General features: G+C 39.2%; 3 protein-coding genes across 9 annotated transcripts in view; 2 read left to right on the top strand and 1 right to left on the bottom strand.

Annotated features, from left to right (window-relative positions):
* SNAP23 (synaptosome associated protein 23) overlaps nt 1–1,352 on the top strand; it is a 33,231-nt gene extending 31,879 nt beyond the window's left edge. For all 3 annotated transcript variants that reach the window (XM_089904958.1, XM_022587353.2, XM_089904952.1), the window contains one exon: nt 34–1,352. In XM_089904958.1, the coding sequence (XP_089761084.1) occupies nt 34–99 (66 nt within the window). In that variant the 3' untranslated portion in view covers nt 100–1,352. The remainder of the gene's footprint in view (nt 1–33) is intronic.
* Nucleotides 1–10,067, bottom strand: part of LRRC57 (leucine rich repeat containing 57) — a 39,600-nt gene extending 29,533 nt beyond the window's left edge. Inside the window, exons 1-6 of one of the 4 annotated variants that reach the window (XM_022587348.3) lie at nt 9,985–10,067; nt 9,638–9,743; nt 9,394–9,532; nt 8,456–8,724; nt 5,968–6,153; nt 246–5,329 (exon numbers count right to left, since the gene is read on the bottom strand). In XM_022587348.3, coding sequence (XP_022443056.1) covers nt 5,288–5,329; nt 5,968–6,153; nt 8,456–8,724; nt 9,394–9,532; nt 9,638–9,721 — 720 coding nt within the window. In that variant the 5' untranslated portion in view covers nt 9,722–9,743; nt 9,985–10,067 and the 3' untranslated portion in view covers nt 246–5,287. The other 3 variants (XM_022587351.2, XM_022587350.3, XR_016391438.1) reach the window with 3 other exon arrangements.
* Nucleotides 10,068–10,107: 40 nt separating this feature from the next.
* Nucleotides 10,108–21,302, top strand: HAUS2 (HAUS augmin like complex subunit 2). Of its 2 annotated transcripts, none has more exons than XM_022587347.3 (6): nt 10,108–10,240; nt 13,635–13,727; nt 14,081–14,150; nt 15,127–15,259; nt 17,350–17,458; nt 18,216–19,050. In XM_022587347.3, the coding sequence occupies exons 1-6, from the start codon at nt 10,148–10,150 to the stop codon at nt 18,255–18,257; spliced, it is 540 nt and encodes a 179-aa protein (XP_022443055.1). In that variant the 5' UTR covers nt 10,108–10,147; the 3' UTR covers nt 18,258–19,050. The 2 variants fall into 2 exon arrangements, with proteins under 2 accessions (XP_022443055.1, XP_022443053.2); XM_022587345.2 differs by lacking the exon at nt 18,216–19,050 and adding an exon at nt 19,066–21,302 and having other exon boundaries at nt 10,109–10,240.
* The last annotated feature ends 1,062 nt before the right edge of the window (nt 21,303–22,364 follow it).

Genomic DNA, 22,364 nt, shown 5'->3' with positions numbered 1-22,364 from the left:
GAAGTAATGCTGGTATATTTTTCTTTTTTCCAGGCTGACACCAACAAAGATCGTATTGACAATGCCAATGCCAGAGCAAAGAAACTCATTGACAGCTAAAGCTACTGCTGTACTTCTTTATCATTTATTCACTTCCCTAGCTCCTCCTTCAAAGTCATTACCTTTCCAGAGTTTGAAATTTTGGTTCCACACTCTTCTAATCGGGAGATGATGTGGAAGAAGATCTAAGAGTAACAGCCCCCCTATTCTTTTATTTTCTCTTTTTCCCTTGAGGGTAGACTGCGGCTTAGTTTTCCTTCTAGTACTTTCTTTCTCAGTCCATACGCTTAGGTTGGTTTTCATACATCATATATAATGTTATTTTTCATTCTCTCCATTTACTTAGCAAGTTCTTCTGCTTTGAAACTTTGGAAGCATTGCCAAAGACAGCCATGTAAAAGGCTGGGGGCAGTAGGGGCAGGCACAAGGAGGAGAGGTAAGAGGTTGTTACCTCAGTAAAACCTGCAGACCCTAAAGCCAAAAGTTGCATAACCACAGTGAAGATCTAGTTGGGTTTAATTTCTGTTTAAGTTGCAGTTTTTGCCAGTTGAGGCCAATGCTTGGTTTTGGAGCCTGTATACACAATATTTTTGTTATACATCACAACTTTGCAACCTCTGCTTCAAAAAACAGAATGAGTTTTCTTAAAGTGAGCTTAATTTCTGAACTCTTGGTGGTTCATCTATGTACATAGATTCTATGATCCCATTTCATATTGCACCATATAGGAACACATGGTATAAATGAATGGCTTTTTATTTTCATATTATTAATAGTATCATGGTCCCATTACAGGCCTATTAACCTCATAAATTTGTCATTAGTCTTTAAAGAAAAAATATGTAAATATGTATATATATTATGAGAATTTCTCTCTACAGCAGGGCTTAAAATTTTTTGGAAAAGTTTGACAAAGTATATCACGTGAATTCAGATTTACCTCAATGCCAAGAATTGTTTAGATAGGAAAAAAGACACTTGTTTTGATCTCAGGTAGAAAATAGTTAGATTGCTTTGAGTTTTATGTAGCTTTAAACTTTTTTAAAAACTAGAATTTATTCTGTTTAAAAATGATTTAGAAAATTATGTCTTTGGTTTACTTATTGATGATTGCACTATGATTCTCTTAGCTTTTTGGATTCAACTTCCAGAATCACATTTGCTTAGATCCTGAACAGTGTTATAAGAATCTGATTGGTATTTGTCACTTTTATTTAAAAACTAGCTTCTGCACACTTCAGAGCTATTAATGTCGATTGGTTTGACCAATAACCACTGTTTGATCCTTACAATTAAATTTTGTAACTAACTAATGGAACTGTTTTTTCAAATAAGTGATGTGCTTCTGTGAGTACTTTTTGGGGGGTGGAAAGCAATAATTTTGTCAGCTCTTATTTGACAAACTGAATAGAGCAAAGATCCATAAATCAAAAGGCACTCCAACAAACACCTGACTTTATTAGCACCTTTCCCATTTTCATTGGAAATATAGGACTTTTCATTGCTATGATTTGTCATGAGGTTCATTTTAATCATTACTAGTTGTTTTATTCATTTGAGCTTATAATACACTAGCGACTAAAAGTGTTTATGAGTGAAAACTGCAACGCACTTACTGGAGGAGATAGAGTTAACATGGGAACTTTCAAAGGCTGAAAAGGAAAATATTTATAGTGAGATTTAATTAGGCCCTCAGTAATAGAAATGCCACATACCAAAAAGGAGTAGTTTGGCAGGTGGTAGTAAATGTGTGTGTATAATAAGAAGGTATAAAACACTGGGAGCTGTTCTATACTTAAATATCCTTCCTAAAAGCGTTAAAAAAAATTTTTTTTAACACTATTATGGCTGAAGGAAATAGTTCTAAAGATACCAGTATGCTGTTCCAACAGTATAATTGGTTAGAAGTGTGAGCTAAGGCACCATATTGTCTGGATTTACACTCTAGCTCTGCCACTTGCTGGCTGAGTGACTATAAAACCATTTCTGTGCCTCAGTTTCCTTGTGCGTAAAGTGGGATTAATGATTCCTACCTCAGAGAGTTGCTGCGAAGACTTAATGTGGTAATGCATGTAAAGCACTTAGAGCAGTGCCCAGCAAACGTAAGAGCTTATTAAATGATAGCTGCTATTCTCTCTAGAGTGGAGCTCTTTTTGGGTCAAGGATCTGTTCGTGAATTTGGTGAAAGACAACACAGCCTATCTCTCCAGAGAAACAGACACACAAACACACACACGTGAATCATGCATAAATGGGTCTTGAAAGCCCATCCATGGATCCCAGGTTACATATTTTTTCAAAGCTTCTGCTACTGAGAAAAGAGGAATGAGGACCTAGAACTTAGGCTCATAATACACTAGAAATAGAAGCTGTTGACTTAAAAGTCTTCTCCTGTGACACTGTCTGGAAACTTGTTTCTATTACTTTTGAAAGGTAGTGACTGAGGTGGTTAGCACAAGCTCTGGAGTCTGACCAACTGTGTTCAAGTTTTGGTTTAATCATTTACTAGTTTTGTGAACTTGAGCATAAAACTGACCTATAATTAAGGAGTTAAACATTATTCTCCACTGAACTTAATTTTTTTTTAACAATAAGCTCCCTCTTCAGGTTTCTGGTCTTATAATGACAGTGATCTTTATCCCCTATAGTTGTGCCTGTTTTTTTCTTCTTTCACAGTTTTAATTCATCCTTTGTTTACCACATTTCAACTCTAGATCTTTTCATGTCATGTATGGATTAGGAATCTCCCCTTAACTTAAACTTCTACTTCCCAGACATCCTATACTCAATTGCTCTTAGAATTAGTTTCTTTAAACGCTATTCTTTAGGTTACTCCCTTACTAAAATCCTAAGTTATCCCAGTTACATTCCTAAGCATACTTATAGTTCTCAGGTTGATATTCAGGTTCCTTATTCTCTACTCATTTGTTTTTCATCCTAATGTAGAGTTTGCTCCAAGCCTTCCATTTCTGTACAACTTGCTAAATTCTATTTTAATGTTTTACAGGTAAAATAAATAGCACCATTTATTGAGCGCTTACTCTGTCATAGGCACCATTCTAAATGCTTTTATGTATCTTTTCACCAAATCCTCATAACATACATGAGAGGTAGGAGGTGTTTCCCAATATTATGGATGAGAGTAAGTTGCTCAAATTCATAAAGCTAGTAAATGATAGACTTTGGATTCAAATCAGGATCTTTCTGACTCCAAGGCCCATGTTCTTACTCAGTATACTACACTGACTTCTAACCAAGCTCTAAAAGAAGGTAGGTGATTTAGAATCTCAGTCTCCAGACCTCAAGTCAACCCACTTTATTAGCTCATATTTAAGTCTAAATACTTGTGTACTATATCTTTGGGCATATTACTTTACTTAATCCCTGCCCTCAAGTAGCTCAGTCTAGCAACAGGCAGATGAATACAGAATGTGAGAAATGCTGCCGCAACAGATGGAGCAGTTAATTCGGCTTAGACTTCTCAGGAAGGGGCTTAGACTTAGAAAAGGAGCGTGTTAGTAAGAGAGGGCATTCTGACTGAACAAACAATGTAAAGACAGTTAAAGGAGACAGATGTTGCACTGTGGGTTTAAGGAGCAGAATAACCTGGTAAGACTGGGCAAGTGAATGAGAGTGAAGAGAGGGTATCTGGAAACAAGGCTGGGTCCAAGTTGTGAAAGTTAGCCATCAAAACGGGATTCTCATAAGGGTAGGGATTTTTAAAACTCCCATTAATAAATGTCTTGGGACATTTAAGTTATTTAATTTATAAGTTCTGATTTATTAGATAAGTACTGATAAAATAGAGAAATGTTCAGTAGATCAATAAGATTAAGCATTAAACAAAGTTTATAAAAAACAAAACTCAATTGGTAATGTAAACTGGCACCCCCATCCCTCCCCAGTTGAGAAACAGAGAATAACATGGGAAAAAGAGAACCCCTAGACCAGATTTAAGGTCAGAGAGACTTTCCTCATATAAACACTAGGCTCTTGTGATCTGACGTAATGGTTAAACTAGGTTTGTAAAATGAGAACTAACAGTACATGGTAAATGACAGCCCCTTGGCTAAGACAAAACATCAGAAAACAGCAGAGTTGTAGCTTTCTAAATGTTCATGCCAGTAACAGTCTGAAAAAATCTACTTTTATAGCTTCAGTTTCTCTTAATAAGCATGGTTTCCAGTACCACAAAATGTTTATAAGTCACACGAAGGCATTTCAGTACTCTTGCAACCCGAACAAGAACATAAAACATTTCTTATCAGTTTACTTTCAAACAAAAGGCCATTTACAGGTTAAAGTTCCCCTGTCGTCTTACTTTAAAGGATTAACCTTTCTTCCAGCCATAGTTATTAAAAAATCTTTAGTATATTCTCTCATTCAGAGAATAAATTTGATAAACATAAGTTGTTGTAAAATACTGTAACAGTAGCTTTTTGATAGGTAATTTGATTATTAGAGTTCTAAATACAAAAAGATGACCAGAAATAAGAGACCGTTTCTAACAAAGCTTCAGGAAAATCTTGATTATTAAAACCCTTGTATCTTACAAGTTTTGCATACAGTTTTAGCTCTTCAGAGCCCTCTATCAATAAGGCACCTGCAATAGTAAAAAAAAAAAAAATTGCTACTGCAGCCTTGGGAACACCTCTTAGTGTTGTGTTGTTGCTTCTCTGACAAAGTACACTTTTAATCAAGAGCCATACCTTTATGTACATCCTAAATTCCAAGTATAAACATTGCAATTGAACTAATGGACTGGAGTAAAATCATAAATCCTTAGATTAACCATAGCAGCCTCTCATGAATTATTAGAATTTCATAAAAATATGAAGTGTCAACACAGGGTGGAATGGCAAATGATTTTCTGAAAGCTCGCACATTGAGACACATGAAATTTCAAGCTGTTGTGTGGAGCTATTCTGGTACCAGGCAGCATCCCCTCACTGTATACATAGCAACTAGCTACTGGGTTTCTCAAAGCCCAACAAATGATGGTTTCAAAGATCAACATTGTCCTTTGCCCTATCCATGACTCAAAATAGAAGAGTCTTCCTGTGTTTGATTCCCTTTAGCTTATTTGAGATGAGCCCTGGAAAGGAAAAAGATTGAGTGAAATATAACCTCCTGGAATATCATGTCCTCACTGCAGATATCCTTGACAACAACAGGAGCCTTTCATTCAGCCAGATTGCAACAGGTTCCAAGTCAGTGTCCTGTATGGTTCACATGCTCCTGGAGAACATCATGCAAACTTCTTCTTGGTGGCTGTGAACCTCTCCATGTACTGAAAATCATGAAAGAATACATGTGTTATTTTTCCCTGAGCAAATAACTAACTTATTGGTTATTTAGGATTTTATGATTTTTTTTTTTTTTTTTTTTCCGGTACGCGGGCCTCTCACTGTTGTGGCCTCTCCTGTTGCGGAGCACAGGCTCTGGACGCGCAGGCCCAGCGGCCATGGCTCACGGGCCCAGCCGTTCCGCGGCATGTGGGATCTTCCCGGACCGGGGCACGAACCCGTGTCCCCTGCATCGGCAGGTGGACTCTCAACCACTGCACCACCAGGGAAGCCCATCCTTTATGTTTTTATGGTCCTTCATTTCCTACAAAATCTACCTATTCTAGATGCAAATTTAAAGCACATGGTTTTGTGGGGTGTTTTTTTTCTTTCCTTTATATCTTAATAGGACACCTATCAAAAGAAAAAGATGCTTTACAATAAGCTGTCTAGAGAAAAATATCATCTTGGCACAATACCATTTGGCTGATTCTCAGAACCCACCTCCAAAATGGAGAACAAATCCTTATTGACATAAACGGATTATACATACGTCCCGTACCTAGAAACACTCGTGTGAGTTACTTCACCTTTCTCTTCTCTGGAGCAGTGACTAGAAATTCAGAAGTACACTAATACATACCTTATCATAGCCTTCCAGTTCTCGAAGTTTCTTTATTTCAAAAAGGTTGCCTTCTACAGCAAGCAGACAGATCTGGGAATCACTGAGGATGCTCTGTGGAAGCATACTGAGCTCAAGACAATTCTCCTCCAAACGAAGAACTTTAAGGCGAGGACAGCAAGATATCTTCACTGAGATCTGAGCTATCTATTGAACAATTTATAAAAGGGATAATAGGAAAAAGTATAAGCACTGTAATGATTATTTTTTACTAAATTAAAAAATCTTTACTTGAATATTTGTCCTAGTTCTTTCTTCTACCACCTCCATTTTCTCACTACCCACTCACTCCAGAAGCCTCTTGTGTTATCCAGCTTCTGTTACTACTACACTTTTTTGGGGAAAAAAAATCTTTTTTGAAGGTCACCAGTGGCTTTTTGGAAACAAATTTTTCTGATAATAAAAGCACTGTTCATTATAGAAAATTTGAGAATCATACAAGGTTAGAGAAAAAAGTTACCTGTAATCCATCACTGTAAACATTTTGGTACAATTACTGCCAATCTTTTACGTGTACATAGATGCCAACCACTTTACTGCCAAAGTCAAGGATTCGTTGCCCTCATTCCCTGTTGCATTTGACTGTGCTATCCCTTTCTTGAAACTCCCACTTCTTGTACCTAAGTGCTGTGTTTTTCTTCCTATCTTTTGAATTATTCCTGATTTTTGGCTTCCCTTCTTGTTTGTATGGACATTTTTCAAGCAGCAGTCCCTAATACTTAATATTCAATCTTTCTAAACTTTCTCCTAGAAAGCTCATTCATTCTTTTTTTTTCTTTTTTGCGGTACGCGGGCCTCTCACTGTTGTGGCCTCTCCCGTTGCGGAGCACAGGCTCCGGACGCGCAGGCTCAGCGGCCATGGCTCACGGGCCCAGCCGCTCCACGGCATGAGGGATCTTCCCAGACCGGGGCACGAACTCGTGTCCCCTGCATCGGCAGGCGGACTCTCAACCACTGTGCCACCAGGGAAGCCCTCATTCATTCTTAAAGCTATCACTTCTTTTAAGCTATCTATCTACATTCATTTCTGCCCACCTCTATTCCACTCCTATGCCTCTGATTTTTAGTAAAACACATTGGATGTTTCACCATCATAACCCACTCAGCATGCCCATTCCCAATAGCACCACTCTTCTTTTAGGCTCTTGAGCTCAATACCAAGCAGTTATCTTTGATTCATTCAGCTCTTCTGCCCTTTAAATGCTCCAAGCCACCTAGTTATATTTACTATGCCTGGTATCATCTCAGACCATCACCTGGACCTTGTTAAAACTGCAAATTCTCAGACCCTACCCCAGACCTACAAAATCAGAAACAATGAGTGTGGAGCCCAGTGATCTCTTAACCAGCTCTCCGGGTTACTCTGATGCACACTAAAACCTGAGAACCATTGATTTAAGGCAGCATAGGTGAATGTGGAGCAAGTGCTCAATTTGCTTAACAAGTTTTTTCCAATATTTTTCCCCAAATATTCAGAATTTTTTTCCAAAAAGCTCAAGAACATACAAGAATATCCACTTTAAGGAAAAGATAAAGCCAATCTCATCCAAGACTGACTGAATTTCATCATAACGTAAGGTCAGGACATTCTAGAACAGTTTTGTCCAATAAAACTTATTGCAACTAGTGGAATGTTCTATATCTGTGCTGTCCAATATGGTAGCCACTAGCCACCTATGGCTGTATTGAGCCATACTTGAAATATGGCTAGTGCAACCGAGGAACTGAATTTTTAAGTCTAATTTAAATGAATTTTAATGGCCATGTGGCTAGTGGCTACTGTAATGGACTCTGCAGATCTAAAAGCATAGACACTAGAAAAACTAAAGACTACCCAGTCTCACTATGATCAGTGTTTCATCATTTGTGCCTTATGTCTAGACCAAAGATTGTTTCTCCAGTCAGATATGTGTTAACCAAAGAGTTTCTGAAGTTATGGAAATAAATTTCAAATACTGCAATTAAAGCTGTCCAACAATCTCCAAAAATCCTACCACTGATGGTTTTTCCGCAAAAGCAGGACACACACTTGACAAAGATGTCAGCAAAAGGACAACTGAATGAACTCTGATGTCCAACTCTGAGAACATATGAGTTTAAGCCTCTTTTCCACTCTATCTTCCTGACATAGCTCCTTGCTAGATGATTAGAGGTATATTTGAGGATGATCTGAAGAACTCACGGTTTGTGAAACAGAGGTTTAACTTTTGAAATTGCCTCACCATGTTACCCATCCTACCCTCCAAAAAACACCTACACAACAAACACACCCAGTGTCTCAACTAACTTCACGGCACTTTGGGCTTTGTAATTAGTCCAGCCCATAGAATATACCTCTCTTCTAGCCTCTGATACCCCTCTCCATGATTACAGTTTAGAGAACAATTGTTTATTCAGGAGACCGTAAACCCACATACATGCTGTAGAAAAAAACCCTTAAGCTCTAGACCTGGTTCTGGTTGAGGTTGAGTTCGATGACCTGCAGCTCCTGCACTGTGTCAGGTATGCTCCGAATTTGGTTCTTGGAGAGATCCACTACATCCAGGTGCCGTAGGTTACAAAGTTGGGATGGTAGTGCTCTCAGCTGGTTCCCAGAGAGGCTCAGGGTCTTAAGGGCAGATAGTTGCCCAAAAGTAGATGGCAGCTCTCTCAAGTGATTGTTGTTTAGGCTTAGTGTCTCTAGTTTTTTCAGATTGCATAACTCATCAGGAAGGACAGCTGGCAAAGAAAAATTTAAAAACCTGAATCCAATACAGCTGAAAAACACCTTTGATGAAGTTTATAAAAACTGTATGGCAGTCTGTTATGCCTCTTGTTAATATACATAGGCATTTCACATGTTGTGCCATTTTTAAGTATTGCATTTTTACCAACATCGTCTTCAGAAGGTGAGGGTGCCATCAAAATTCAGGAAAGCATTATGTGTATAATAGGCTCCTTCTGTGAAGGGGCCACTGCACAATCCCACAGCAATTGTGTGGGATTTGGAAGGCCCTCTCCTTCCCATCCCATCCGCCCTTCCAAATTAGCAGCAAAGTTAGCTCTGCTTACATTACACCCCAAAGATGGTCCCTTTCAAATCCAAATTAACCTCCTACCAATCATTACACCAGGAGAGGAGGCTTATATATGTAATTACAAGAGATAGAAAGCTTCAAGGACTCTGACATTCTTCTGCATCTTGAGCTCCTGAACAGTTTCATAACAACAAAAATCAGCTTGTAAGAAAAAGAAAACACCCTTCTTTTTCTTTTTTAAGATTCTGATACATTTATTTGAAAACCAGTTTAATAACATTATAATCGTACTCCACACTCTATTCCAAGAGAAAAACCACCCTTCTTAACAGCTGATAACTAGCAAAATTCCCAGGCGCAAAAGCCATACTCAGTTTGTTGTTGTTCAAGGACAGGCTCTTCAGCAGAGTGAACTTCCCTATAATCATAGGCGGTAGACTCTCGATCTTGTTGTTGGACAAGTCGATGGTCCTGAGATTGCTTGTCAGCTTCTGCAACTCTGAGGGGAACTGAAGAAAGGGGCTCTCAGCGCGGAGAATCCCTTACCTATTAACTTCACCGCCCGCCGTCCCTCTCCCTTTAAATTCCCTTGGTCGGATCCCTCCCAGTCTCACCTCGGTCAGCCCACGGTCCTTAAGCTGAAAGACACCAGTTTTCTGCGCGGTTTCCACATGAGCGCGGAGGGCACTGTTTCCCATCCTAGCGCCAAGGCTCGGGTCTCTGCGGGAAGGAAGAGCAGCTGTCACCACTCGGCCCTGCACCCAGCCACCCCGTCGGCCTCCCGGCTAGGTCTCAAGCTCCAGATGTCACCTCCTGCCGATCCCTGGATCTTGGGGGCCAGCTCAAGAGTGGCAAGGAAGAAAGGGAAGAACACCAGGCCCCGCCGCTTTTGCAGCTGTTCCAAGGCTAGACGCCGCTAGGAGCCTACAGAGGATCAGGGATCCCCGAACTCGCCTCCTACCCCTCAGCTTTCAGCCGGCTCCGCAGGGGTGGACCCGGGACTCGCGCTCGCCTGAGATGCGCTCCCTAGGCTTCCGCCGGGGCGGAAACGCCCTGTGACGTCATCGAGCCGCGCCGTGCGTTCCGCTCACTCTCCGCGCCACCCGGAAAGTCGGCTGCCAGCCATGGCTGAGGCGAACCCTTGGGTCCCGGCGTCCGAGCCAAAGGCTGCGGGACTACTGCTGGGACATTTCGTAGCTTCGGGGTTGGTTACTCAGGTGCGTGGGGGGCGATGGTGTCATTAAGGGGGTGCCCACGGTGGCGACAGAAGATAGCTGTGAGGTGGTGGTGCTGGCTGCGGGAGTGGGTGGGAGGGTGCTGGCTGCGGGCTGTTCTAGAGTCGGGGCCGATGGAGCTCCTTGTAGGTAGCAGAAGTGACTGGTCCGCGGTGGGCTCTGCAAAAGCGGGGCTCTAAGGAGATGGTGTTTCAAGTGTCTGGCAGGCGAGTTATCCCAGGTCAGTTCTTGGGCGGTAATAAAGACTAGTGTTACCCGCCTTTTTTCATCCAATGATACCGCCTCTAGATTGTAATCGGTGGCGGGGTTAGGAAATAACGGGTAGGTGGTTAAAACATACGTTCCCAAAGAACGCTCGTTTGTGTGAAATATTGAAGCATTACGGGAGGCGTCGGGTACAGGAGAGCGCCAAGGGAAGCACGCATCTTTAAAGGCCGGGGGGGGGGACCAAAAAAACATTGGTGAAAAAGACCCGAGAGACCTTGGAACATGATTGGAGGAAGGAATTAATTTTGAGAAGGAGAGAAGAGGGAGATTAGCCAAGGGGTGGTAGTTTTAGGTTCGGCGGGAAGAGCATGTTCATAGGCCAAAGGGAACACGCCAACAGAGGGAGAAATTGAAGATGTGAGGGAATAATGGAATAGAAATGGCAGATGTGACAAGGGAATGGGAGAAGGTTGAGAGAAGGGAAAGAAAATTTGAGACAATGAGGAAGTTGAGGAATTTCACCAAAAAGGCAACTGAGAAAAATAGAAACGGTAAAACCATCTACAGAGATTAGCACCATGCACATGATGAAAGATTTATGAAAAATAGACAACTTTTTATACCTAGAAGAGTCATTAGAGAATTCTACTATCTACTTACAGTAATTTTAAGATGCAGAAACTAAGACCTGAGGAGACCAAGAAACCTGTCCAGGGCGACTCAACTAGTGAAGTAGAGTTAGATCCCAGAGCCCTCCCTTTTCTGACACATATCATCTCTAAAATGAACTGTAATAGATGATAGATACTGTAACACTATCTTGAAAGAGTTTAAACGTCTGTTGAAGGACTTTTCTAGATTACTTGAAGACCTAGTAGCCAGACCTTATGGATTTGGGGGGAAACGAGGGGTAGGAATGAATGCGTTGGAAAATAGGCAAAACATAACCACAGCACTCCCCAGTTCTCACCTTCCTCACTTCTCTCCTGTGTTTTCTTGCTACCAGATTACCTAGTGCTCTCACCTGTATTGTCCAGTTCTGTAACAAAGTAATTTGGTAAATTCATACTATAAGACATTTGGGACTGAGAATTGGGCTGCAGGTTGTCTTTGGGACGATCTTCATAGGGTCCTTCAAGTAACACTAATTAGACAGATACCTGTTTTGCCAATCCATAGCTCCGTAAGACCTTGTTATAGGGACTTCCTTGGTGGTGCAGTGGTTAAGAATCCGCCTGCCAATGCAGGGGACACGGGTTCGACCCCTGGTCTGGGAAGATCCCACATGCCATGGAGCACCTAAGCCCGTGAGCCACAACTACTGAGCCCAGGTGCCACAACTACTAAAGCCCGTGCACCTAGAGCCCATGCTTCACAACAAGAGAAGCCAGAGCAATGAGAAGCCCACACACCCCATCGAAGAGTAGACCCCGCTCGCCGCAACTAGAGAAAGCCCGTGCACAGCAACAAAGACCCAATGCAGCCATAAACAAATAAATAAGTAAATAAATGTTTTTTGAAAAGACCTTCTTATAATCTTACTGCACAGCTAGGCCCAGTGAGGAAACTTTGAAGATTTGTAGCATGATTTTACTTTAAGCAAACTTTACATATAAAAAACCTATTTTTATTACAAGGATTTGTCATTGATTCTTTCAAAATGATGTGTTATGTGATCCCTTTAAGCAGTCCATCCCTTAAGTGCACATCCTCCCATGTGAATTAAAAATTGAGTAATGCTTAAAATTGTGATGTGATATGATACAACTCTTATAGAAAATGTTGTTTGTTTCAGCTTTGTTCTTTTTTTTAAAAAATATTTATTTATTTAGGCTCCCTTGGGTCTTAGTTGCAGCATACGGGATCTTTAGTTGAGGCATGCAAACTCTTAGTTGTGGCATGCATGCGGGATCTAGTTCCCTGACCAGGGATCAAACCCAGGCCCCCTGCATTGGGAGCACGAAGTCTTACCCACTGGACCACCAGGGAAGTCCCAGTTACTGAGCATTTATAATGTTTAGTTCTTTTTGTCTGGAATACCTTTTCCTTCCCATCCATCATGAGCTTGTTAAGGGCAGAGAGCTTGTTTCGTTCATCCCTGAATATTCTATTGCCTAACTCAATAAATGTTATAAAATTGATTATCATCAGTCAGCAAACATTTGCTATGAAGGGCCAGAGCATAAGTATTTGAGGCTTTTAGGTCCATAGGGTCGCAACTAGGCTGTTGTAGTATGAAAACAACATGAGATAATAAGTAAATGAATGAGTGAAGTTGAATTTGAATAAAACTTTATTTCTGGACCCTGAAATTTGAATTTCATATAATTTTCATGTGTCACAATGTTTTTCTTTTGATTTTTTTTCTCCAACAATTAAGAAATATAAAAACCATTCTTAGCCCTTAAGCTATACAAAAACAGGCACTGGGTGCATTTAGTTCATAGGCTGTAGCTTCGCAATCCCTGGCCTATATGATATCTGAAGTTCTGTCCTGTGCTAACATTTTAGAGAAGAAAAAGAGGATAGAAAAAATTATAGATGAAGCCAAGGGATGAACAAGATAATATTCTTATTCTGAGATAACCTGCAATTTAAGAAAGCAGTATAATATAGAATGAAAGGATAAAAAGGAGGTGGGGGGTAGGCTTTTTCAAGGAATAATTATGCCTGGACAAAACATTCCTTTATCTAAGAGAGGGAGAATGCAGAAAGAGACAGTATGAATGACTTGTAACCAATAGAGGTCATTTAATGAACCAGGTGAATGATTCCATAGCCCAGGAAGTGTTTAATTTTAGCCCCAGGAAGGTCTGAGAGACTAGGTCATTTGTGTAGAAGTGATTCTCCAACAATTTCAACTTTAGAATTTTTTGGTAAGCTATCAGCAATGCCAGTCTATTGTGCATGATGCCTTAAGAAATAGTACAAAGTGATTTTCTTCTTTGTTTTTCTTATTTTTAAAATATTAATATTTGGGCAAAAGACTTGTGATGGTGCAGGTTTTAAAAAACAGGAAATATACATTGCACTGTCCTACTCTGTATTTCATTTTTCAGGGGCAGCGTTGGACATAATATATCCTCATATTTTAGACACGTGGCCATGCTATTCCAACACACACATAAACTCTGACATATTGCTGCTTTCTCTGTTCACTTACCAATAGGAGATGTTAAATATATCTAAGAAATCAACTTCTTGCTTTGTGAACTTCTCCAGACTACAGCAGATCACAGATATTCAAGCTGAAATCTACCAGGTAAGTTATGTTGGGAGTTTTTACTTTCTACCTCTAGTATGGAAAAAAATCTTAACTGGCTCCAACAGTAATCCTCTTGCACGCAGAACAGTGTCTAGCGCATAGTCGTATAGGCTTTTCTTTGCAGTAGTTAATAATAGTAGTAATGGTCATAGTAGTAGTTAGGAGTAGTAGCAGTAGCAGCAACAGGGCTCGAACACCAAAATGAAAAGATTCAGTAAATCCCTGGGCTCTCATAACAAGTCATCCTCCTGGTCCCCTTAAATATTCCTAAGTTAAAGACCATTTTTATCAAAGCCTTTACTTCAGGCTACTTTCTGCATGAGCTAAGTGTTTTTTTGTTTCTAATGTAGAAAAACCTGGAAATTGAACTCCTAAGACTAGAAAAAGATGCAGCAGATGTTGTCCATCCTTCCTTTTTGGGTAAGTGGTTTAGTTAAATGAGTAATCATTGAAATTTCAACTTTTTCTTGGATTACTTTAAGCACTAGGCTATAAAATTATGATAATTTTTCCAGGTATTGCCCCAAAGCTAACAAAGTCAGTAGAGCTTAAAAGACAAAGGCTGAGGAACTTTCCAGATGAAAGGATCCTAAAGAGACATGACAGCTAAAGCACAGGGTAGTCATGGATTGAATATTTGATTAGAAAAAAATTTTTTTAATATAAATGACATTATTGGGATATTTGGTGATGTTTAAATATAGGCTGTATTAAATATTGGTAGTATTGTACTAATGTTAAATTATCTGAATTTGATACTTGTAGTATAGTTATATAAGAGAATGTTCCTATTTTGGGAAATACATGCGGAAGTTTTAGGAGTAAAAGGTCCTGACATCTGCAACTTACTCTCATATTGGTTAGCAAAAATATATGTATGGGCGTGTAGAGAAGAAGGGGAAAAAAAGAAAACGTATCCAAATGTTAGTTGGTGAGTCTAGGTGAAATGTATATGAGAGTTCAATCAATGAGCTACTCTTGAAACTTTTAAGTTTGAAATTTTTTCTAAATAAAAATTTAAAAGAAGAGACAACTGACAACCATTAACAATTCTGGGGAAAATATTGAAATAAAAGTAGCTTATAAGACAAATGTTTGTTTTTTAATGCTCTAATATAGAATATTAGAGACAGACAATTTATGTGAAAAATATGGCTCTGGCTATAAAAACTGAACTAGGAGTAGAATTGGGAAACAGAATTTAGCACTAGATTGGGTTGTCAGTAGGAAAAGTAAGAGAAAATAGTTGAAAATGAAACTGGTATTGGTATTAAAGACAGCAAAGGGGATATATTTAGGAGAGAAATGGTGGGATTAATTTTTGACCATTGATAGTATTAGTGACTTCAGAACTTTTCCTGTTGCTAATTATAATTACTGTTTCCGGTTTGTGTAGCACAGAAGTGTCATACTCTGCAAAGCATGAATAATCATTTGGAAGCGGTGCTAAAAGAAAAGCGGTCCCTCAGGCAAAGACTGTTGAAACCCATGTGCCAAGAAAACTTGCCTATTGAAGCTGTTTATCACAGGTTAGACTAAAAAGTAGACGTTAACAGTCACACATGTTCCCTGAGGGTAGTTTTTGTTTAGACTAATAGTTATTTCATAGCATAATTCATTAAACAGTATATGAGTGATCGTATCTATTAATATTATTATTAATGCTGATACATTAAACCAGAAAGAAAATCCTTTACTTTTAAAGAATTGTAGCAATGGTTAAGAGAAAGACATTCCTTTTGCCCATTGTGTCTTAGGAATTATAAATAATGACTTTAATGAAAGAAATTAGATCCATAACATATAGTAAGGTAGATAAAAATCATTTTTATTATGTATAGACAGCTTTCTGTGATGTAAATTTATTGTTGCATTAATGTTGCCTCTATATAAAAATTCTGTTGGGGGAGTTTAAGCAGGGACAGATGAAAACAATGTCAACTAAAAGGAGAAAAATAACAGTTCTGATCTCACCTCTGCTGTTTATATGCCTCAAAGCCTTGGGCAAATGATTTAAGTTTTTGCCTTAGTTTCCCAATCCATAGAATGGGGATGCTTTCTATTGCTCTCTTTCTCATAGGAGTATGGAAAGTATCAAATTGAAGGTGTAGGTAATTATTAATAATAAATAACAATAAAATTAAAAAGCAGTCATCTGGGGATCTGATTGCTAACTTTCTCCACCAGTGCCTCACTAACTGACCCTGAGCAAATCAATATTTCCTCTAAGTGTCAGATCTTTTATCTTGCAGTAAAATAATAAATATACAAATCCCATTCTTGTGGATATATTCAGTATCTATTCAGTGTAGTTAAATATCATTAATGTGTATATTATACATTATATATATCAGAAGAACTGAGTAATAGTTTTAAGGCATTTTGCAAATACAAAGATTCAAAGTAGTTTCATGTGTAGGCTATTTCAGTGAAGTACATTTATCCTTATTGTCTTCACCCTTCACCAAGAATGTGTAGATTGAAATGGAATGAGGTTTTACCTGGAGAAATTTTTTTTTAAGTTCTTCACTCTTTTTTAAAAATTTATTTATTTTTTAAAGTTTTTTAAAATTTTATTTTTGTCTGCCTTGGGTCTTCGTTGCTGCGCACGGGCTTTCTCAAGTTGCAGCGAGCAGGAGCTACTCTTCGTTGTGGTGCACGGGCTTCTCATTGCAGTGCCTTCTCTTGTTGCAGAGCACGGGCTCTAGGCGCGCAGGCTTCAGTAGTTGTGGCACACAGGCTCAGTAGTTTGTGGCCCACGGGCTTAGTTGCTGTGTGGCATGTGGGATCTTCCTGGACCAGGGATTGAACCTGTGTCCCCTGCACTGGCAGGCAGATTCTTTTTTTTTTTTTTGGCGGTACACGGGCCTCTCACTGTTGTGGCCTCTCCCGTTGCGGAGCACAGGCTCCGGACACGCAGGCCCAGTGGCCATGGCCCACAGGCCCAGCCGCTCAGCGGTATGTGGGATCTTCCCGGACCGGGGCACGAACCCGTGTCCCCTGCATCGGCAGGCGGACTCTCAACCACTGCGCCACCAGGGAAGCCCCAGGCGGATTCTTAACCACTGCACCAAAGTCCCAATTTTTTACTTACATGAGAAAATTATTAACATTGATGTTTGTCTAACGTTAGATTGGGCTACAGATATGATTAGTGTTGTCTCTTTCTGTTTTTGTGTTTGGATGAAAAGTTAATTCCTGTTTAAAGTGAAAGAGAAGAACCTTTTTTTTTTTTTTTTTTTTTTTGCGGTATGCGGGCCTCTCACTGCTGTGGCCTCTCCTGTTGTAGAGCACAGGCTCCAGACGCGCAGGCTCAGCGGCCATGGCTCACGGGCGCAGCCGCTCCGCGGCATGCCGGATCCTCCCGGAGCGGGGCACAAACCCGCGTCCCCCTCATCGGCAGGCGGACTCCCAACCAGTGTGCCACCAGGGAAGCCCGGAAGAAGAACCTTTTTTATCACTGATATTTCCATGAATGCAGAAGGGTTATTAACGGCTCATTGGGTGGATTGTAATTCTCTTAATTTCATATTAAAAGTCCTAATTAAAGGGAAAAAAGAGAACACAAAATACCTGAACTAAAAAAAAAAAGAGTTGACTTTTTTTCTCCCTCCTTCAGATACATGGTGCATTTGCTGGAGTTGGCAGTAACTTTCATTGAGAGATTAGAAGATCATCTTGAAATAATTAGAAATGTCCCTCATTTAGATGAAAATCTAAAGAAAATGGTGAGTATTACCAATAGCATTTAAGTACCTCATCAACTCCTTTCACATTGCTTTTAGCTATCTTTAGTTCTTTTATACTAGAATCTCAAATGTGTGATCTCCTTGTCTAATTTTTTTGTTGGCTAATATTATGAGCAAATTACTTTTTTTATATCAAGATGCCTTTTCTTTATTTAGAAGTCATTTTACATTGTTTTATTCCAATATTTATTAAACATGTGTTATCTTCATTGTGCAAGGGACTGTGCTATAGGTATCATGAGAGATAAACAGATATGACCAATCCCTGCCCTCAAATTCTCAAGGTTTGGTGAGAGAAAGTATAAGATACTCTCTACTTTATAGTATTGTATTTGCACAATGAGTGCAGCAGAGAATTATAAAGAAGATGCTGTCTTTTAACACAGGGAAGGGGGTGATTACTTTCACTTTAGGGAGATTAGGAATAGGATAGGAAGTAGGAATAAAGTTTTAAATAGGAGTTAATAGCAAGCTCTATCTTGAAGAATCAGTGAAAACTGGATGTGCATCAGAAAGAGTAGTTCAGCCGAAAGCAGCAATGTGAGGAAAGCCATGAAAATTAGAGAGCACAGGTAGTTTGAGGGAAGAGTGGTACTCCACTTTGGCTGATGCTTCAAGGTATTGAGAGGGAGATTGACTCGGGGTTAGTTTATGGAATATTTTGAAAACCAGACTAAGAAGTTTAGACTTTGTCTGAGTACTGGGGAATCACTGGATGTTTTTTTCTGTTTTTTAGAGAAGGGCACAGAGGGTTGACTTGAGCAGGACTGTACCTTAATCATGGAGAAAATATTGGATAAAGTAAACTGAGGCTTGTCACTCAAAGTATGGGCAGAGCATCAACATCACCTGGAAGCTTGCTAGAAATGCAGAATTGCAGACTTCATTCACTTTAGACCTTCAGAATCTGAATCTACATTTTAACAAGTTCCTCAGGTGATTCCTATGCACATTAAAGTTTGATGAACTGTGGGTTAGAGGACTAGGCAGAGGAACAAAAGGCAGAGGAACTTGGAGAATAAATACAGTCATTCAGATAAAAGATTTAAAGCATAGGAATACAAAGGATTGTGTAGATTTTTGGAGGTCAAATTTCTAGCACGTGGCTACTATTTGGACAAGGGACACATCCAAAGAATGAAGTTTCTAGCCTTGGGGACTTGAGGATAAGTAGGATCAAGAGATTAAAGAAGCCAATGAGTTTGTTTTTTGATATGTCTTGCAGAGACAGTAAATGTTCAGTCATGGTTTGTTGAACTGTGGTTAAATTAAGTTTGAGATATTGAATATGCATCTGGATGGAGATTTCCAGCAAACTGAAATGTAGGACTAAATTTTAGGAAGAAGATTAGGTTTGACAATATAGATTGAGGGTCATCTGCATTGAGGTGATCATTGAAGACAAAGGAGAGATGAACTCACAAAGAAAAAGAACATGTAGGACAGCACAATTTTAAGGAGCCTTTGTATTAAGGGGCTGGAAAAGATGAGTTGTCAACTTTTGGTGTCATAATTATTTATGATATAGTAATGTATTAATGACACATGATTTCTCTCCTGTTTCCCCCTTCTTTCAAATGTTATAGAGCACAGCCTTAGCAGAGATGGATATTTTGGTGGCTGAGACAGCAGAACTGGCAGAGAATATACTCAAGTGGCGAGAACAACAGAAGGAAATTTCCTCTTGTATCCCCAGAATATTAGCTGAAGAAAATTTTCTTCATAAATATGATGTTACAGTGCCTCCTTAACCTTTTATTTCTAAAATTAATGTTCAAACTCTTAATGAAAAGTAATTATCAACTTTTTATTTTTGTTTAATTATATGTAGTCATGTGAAATCCATTTCTAGTCAATTATAACATGGGTATTTATAGACTTTGCCACTAGCAATACTGAAAGAGCCCTCTTTATATTGAAATACCGAGATTCCAAGTTCATTAAGACAAAACTGAATTTTCCTTTGTTTTTCATGTATTTTCATTCCACTTTTCAATAAAACTCAAATACAACTATAATTAACGTGAGTGCATTAACCATATCTTAGGCAACAAACTTTATTATGTTGTTTTTTTAAAAGATGCTTGTTTCTGGGTTAGAAGAGTCTTGAATCTGAAAGTATGTTGCTTATTCCTGTGAGATTGTCGCTAAGTATGCAAAAAACAGCAAAATAGCAGACCTGACCGCTATGCTTTGAAAGGCCTGCTTGTAAGGTTGGTCCTTGGCTGGCATCTGGGAACTTAGATTTCTAGGGTTCCCTCCACTCTCACTGATACGAGTTGCTTGCTGTGACTAAGGCGTTTGTACAGTGTGGTTTGTGCTGAACACCAGCTTTCTTCCTGGCAGTCTAGAATTTTGGTATGTGCTAGGCAGAAGGTACCTATGTGACTATCCCGCAATAATAACCCTGGCACTGCATCTTTAATGAGCTTTTGTGGTAGACAGCATTTCACACGTGTCACAACTCAGTTGCTAGGGGAATTAAGCACCTCCTGTGGTACTCCACTGGCAGGGACTCTGGAAGATTGTGCCTGGTTTCCCCCGGACTTTGCCCCATACACCTTTTCCTTTGCTCTTTTGCTTTGTATGCTTTTGTTGTAGTAAATCATAGCCATGAGTACAGTCGTATGCTGAGTCCTATGACTCCTCCAAGCATATCATCAAACCCAGGAGGTGGGGAGGGGGCTCTTGGGGACCTGACACACTAAGCAATTGCAGAGGGTGTTCACTGGCAGCCTTAGAAATAGGCAAAGAAGAAAAGTAGAGCAAAGCAAAGAAAAAGGCACATTATTGTAAAACTTATAGAGGTTTTACCTTACAAATTGCTCAGATATTTTACCTGAGATTATTATGCATATAAAAGGGAGTGGTATACTAAGTCTCAGGATGCTTTCATTTATATCAGTAGTAGAACTACCCTTGGCTTATTTTCAGACTTGGGGTTCTCTTTTGCTTTTTTAAAAAATTTTATTTTATTTATTTATTTTATTTTTGGCTGCGTCAGGTTTTAGTTGTGGCATGCAGGATCTTTGTTGTGGCGCCCAGGCTCTTTGTTGCAGCCCGCAGGCTTCTCTCTAGTTGTGGTGTGCAGGTTTTCCCTCTCTAGTTGTGGCGTGCGGGCTCCAGAGCACATGGGCTCTTGAGTTTGCGGCACACGAGCTCTCTAGTTGAGGCACGAGGGCTCAGTAGTTGTGGCGCGCAGGCTCAGTTGCCCTGCACCAGGTGGGATCCTAGTTCCCCAACCAGGGATCAAACCTGCGTCCCCTGCACTGGAAGATGGATTCTTTACCACTGGACCACCAGGGAAGTCCCCTCTTCTGCTTTAAATGGATGCTTCAATATTTTTATACTGCCCTATTCGCTGTATCACTGGAGTTCGCTCATCCTTGTATTCATCACACTCTTAAAGGCAAGAAGACCTCAACATAGTGGATGAGTTAAGTAGTTGTTCATAAGGAAACAGGATCATTACCCAAAACTACCCTGCTAAAAAAACACATCTTGAAGCCTATTTTGCTGACCTTTGCAAATGGGTTATAGAAGAGTGGTCATAATTTCTTGAACATTGCCTAGACTCTTTAAGCAAAACTTTTAGTTGTATTTCATTAGAAATCTGTTCAAGCCCAGCCTTGGTTTCAAACATCTTACTAAGCTTCGTCATGTATTGTCAAACATATATATATGAGTATATGTATGTATATTTTTTTACATCACATATGTCACAATTATTGATACACCTGGTTGTTTTGGGTTTTATTTTTGCTTTTTTGACTTTTATGTATTTTTCAAAATAAAAAAATAAACCTGTGATTTTTAACTAAAATTTTGTGGCTCTTGTCTGAATCCTATATGATTAAAAGGACAGATTCTTTATTTAATATACACAGTTAAAGTGTAAGCATACAGGTTATCTGATTCACAAAAGCTTGAGGTAAGTTGAGACAGGTCTACTACAAAGAGAAAAGCTAATTTAGTCTGTGCTAGAGTCAATAAGTGTGCATCAGGTTTTTTTTCCTCAGCTTCTAGATATGTGGATAATAACAAACAAAAATAACTCTGAATGTCTTTCTATTTAACACCAGAAGTTGTGTGAGATTTGTGAATTCACTTCCAACATAATAATGATGCCACTTTATGAAGACTATTCTGAAGGAATTGAGATGCTACCTGGTTTTTCCAGCATTTTTCTTACTTTACTCCTTGCTCTGATCTGTGACTCTGCCATCCTGACCCCTGTTATCCTCTCAAACCTCCATAAAGTTAGGAAAATAGCCTGAGGAATAGGAAAACCCAAAGGGTTTCTTGACATGCAAAATATAGAGTTTAGATATTAATAAAACTAATCAATGTATTGTGGAATTTCCTGAGATGTAAAATGAATTTATGTAAGAGATTTATTCTACAATTTGGGGAATCTACTCATGTAATTGAGTTTACTTTAAATTAGTTCAAGATAAGCAGATCACGTTCTAGAGTTCTTTTAATTTTGCCTTTTCTTTTTCCTTTTTCACCATTTCCAAGTTATATTTTCTCTTCTCCTTTTGGAAATACCTCATAAATGTTTGTAGGAAAAATTTACATTAGGATGTGGTAGGAGCAGGAGTCCCATTAGCAGTTTATGAACTTTTCCTGGGAGACTATAGACCTCTGATGTTGCTCTACCAGAATTTAGGGTGAAAAAATAGGAGTCAAATATCTTACTTGAGACTTTGAATCACTTTATTTTCTTAATGTGGAAGGCTAGTAAAAGTGAAAAGTCATTCATTTCTTGAAGGTTGTGGTGAGATGACATTTTCAAGGAGACCCTACACAAACTCTGAATATGCTTCCTTATCAAAAATCAATTTACCTCTAGAGGGCAACATACGCTATATATTTTTTTTTT

This window comes from Delphinapterus leucas, chromosome 2 (assembly GCF_059928025.1).
Source record: "Delphinapterus leucas isolate spDelLeu-1000000601 "Yukka" chromosome 2, BTC_Dleu_Yukka2, whole genome shotgun sequence".
Lineage (NCBI taxonomy): Eukaryota > Metazoa > Chordata > Mammalia > Artiodactyla > Monodontidae > Delphinapterus > Delphinapterus leucas.
Note: the sequence above shows the minus strand (reverse complement) of the source record. Positions and strands in the feature narration are given on the sequence as shown.

Bases quoted from the DNA above. Each gene is read 5' to 3' on its own strand.
- HAUS2 (XM_022587345.2), top strand. From the start codon at position 10,148: ATGGCTGAGGCGAACCCTTGGGTCCCGGCGTCCGAGCCAAAGGCTGCG. The intron at 15,260-17,349 runs GTTAGACTAAAA...TCCCTCCTTCAG, and splicing joins ATTGAAGCTGTTTATCACAG to ATACATGGTGCATTTGCTGG. The intron at 17,459-19,065 runs GTGAGTATTACC...CAAATGTTATAG, and splicing joins ATGAAAATCTAAAGAAAATG to AGCACAGCCTTAGCAGAGAT.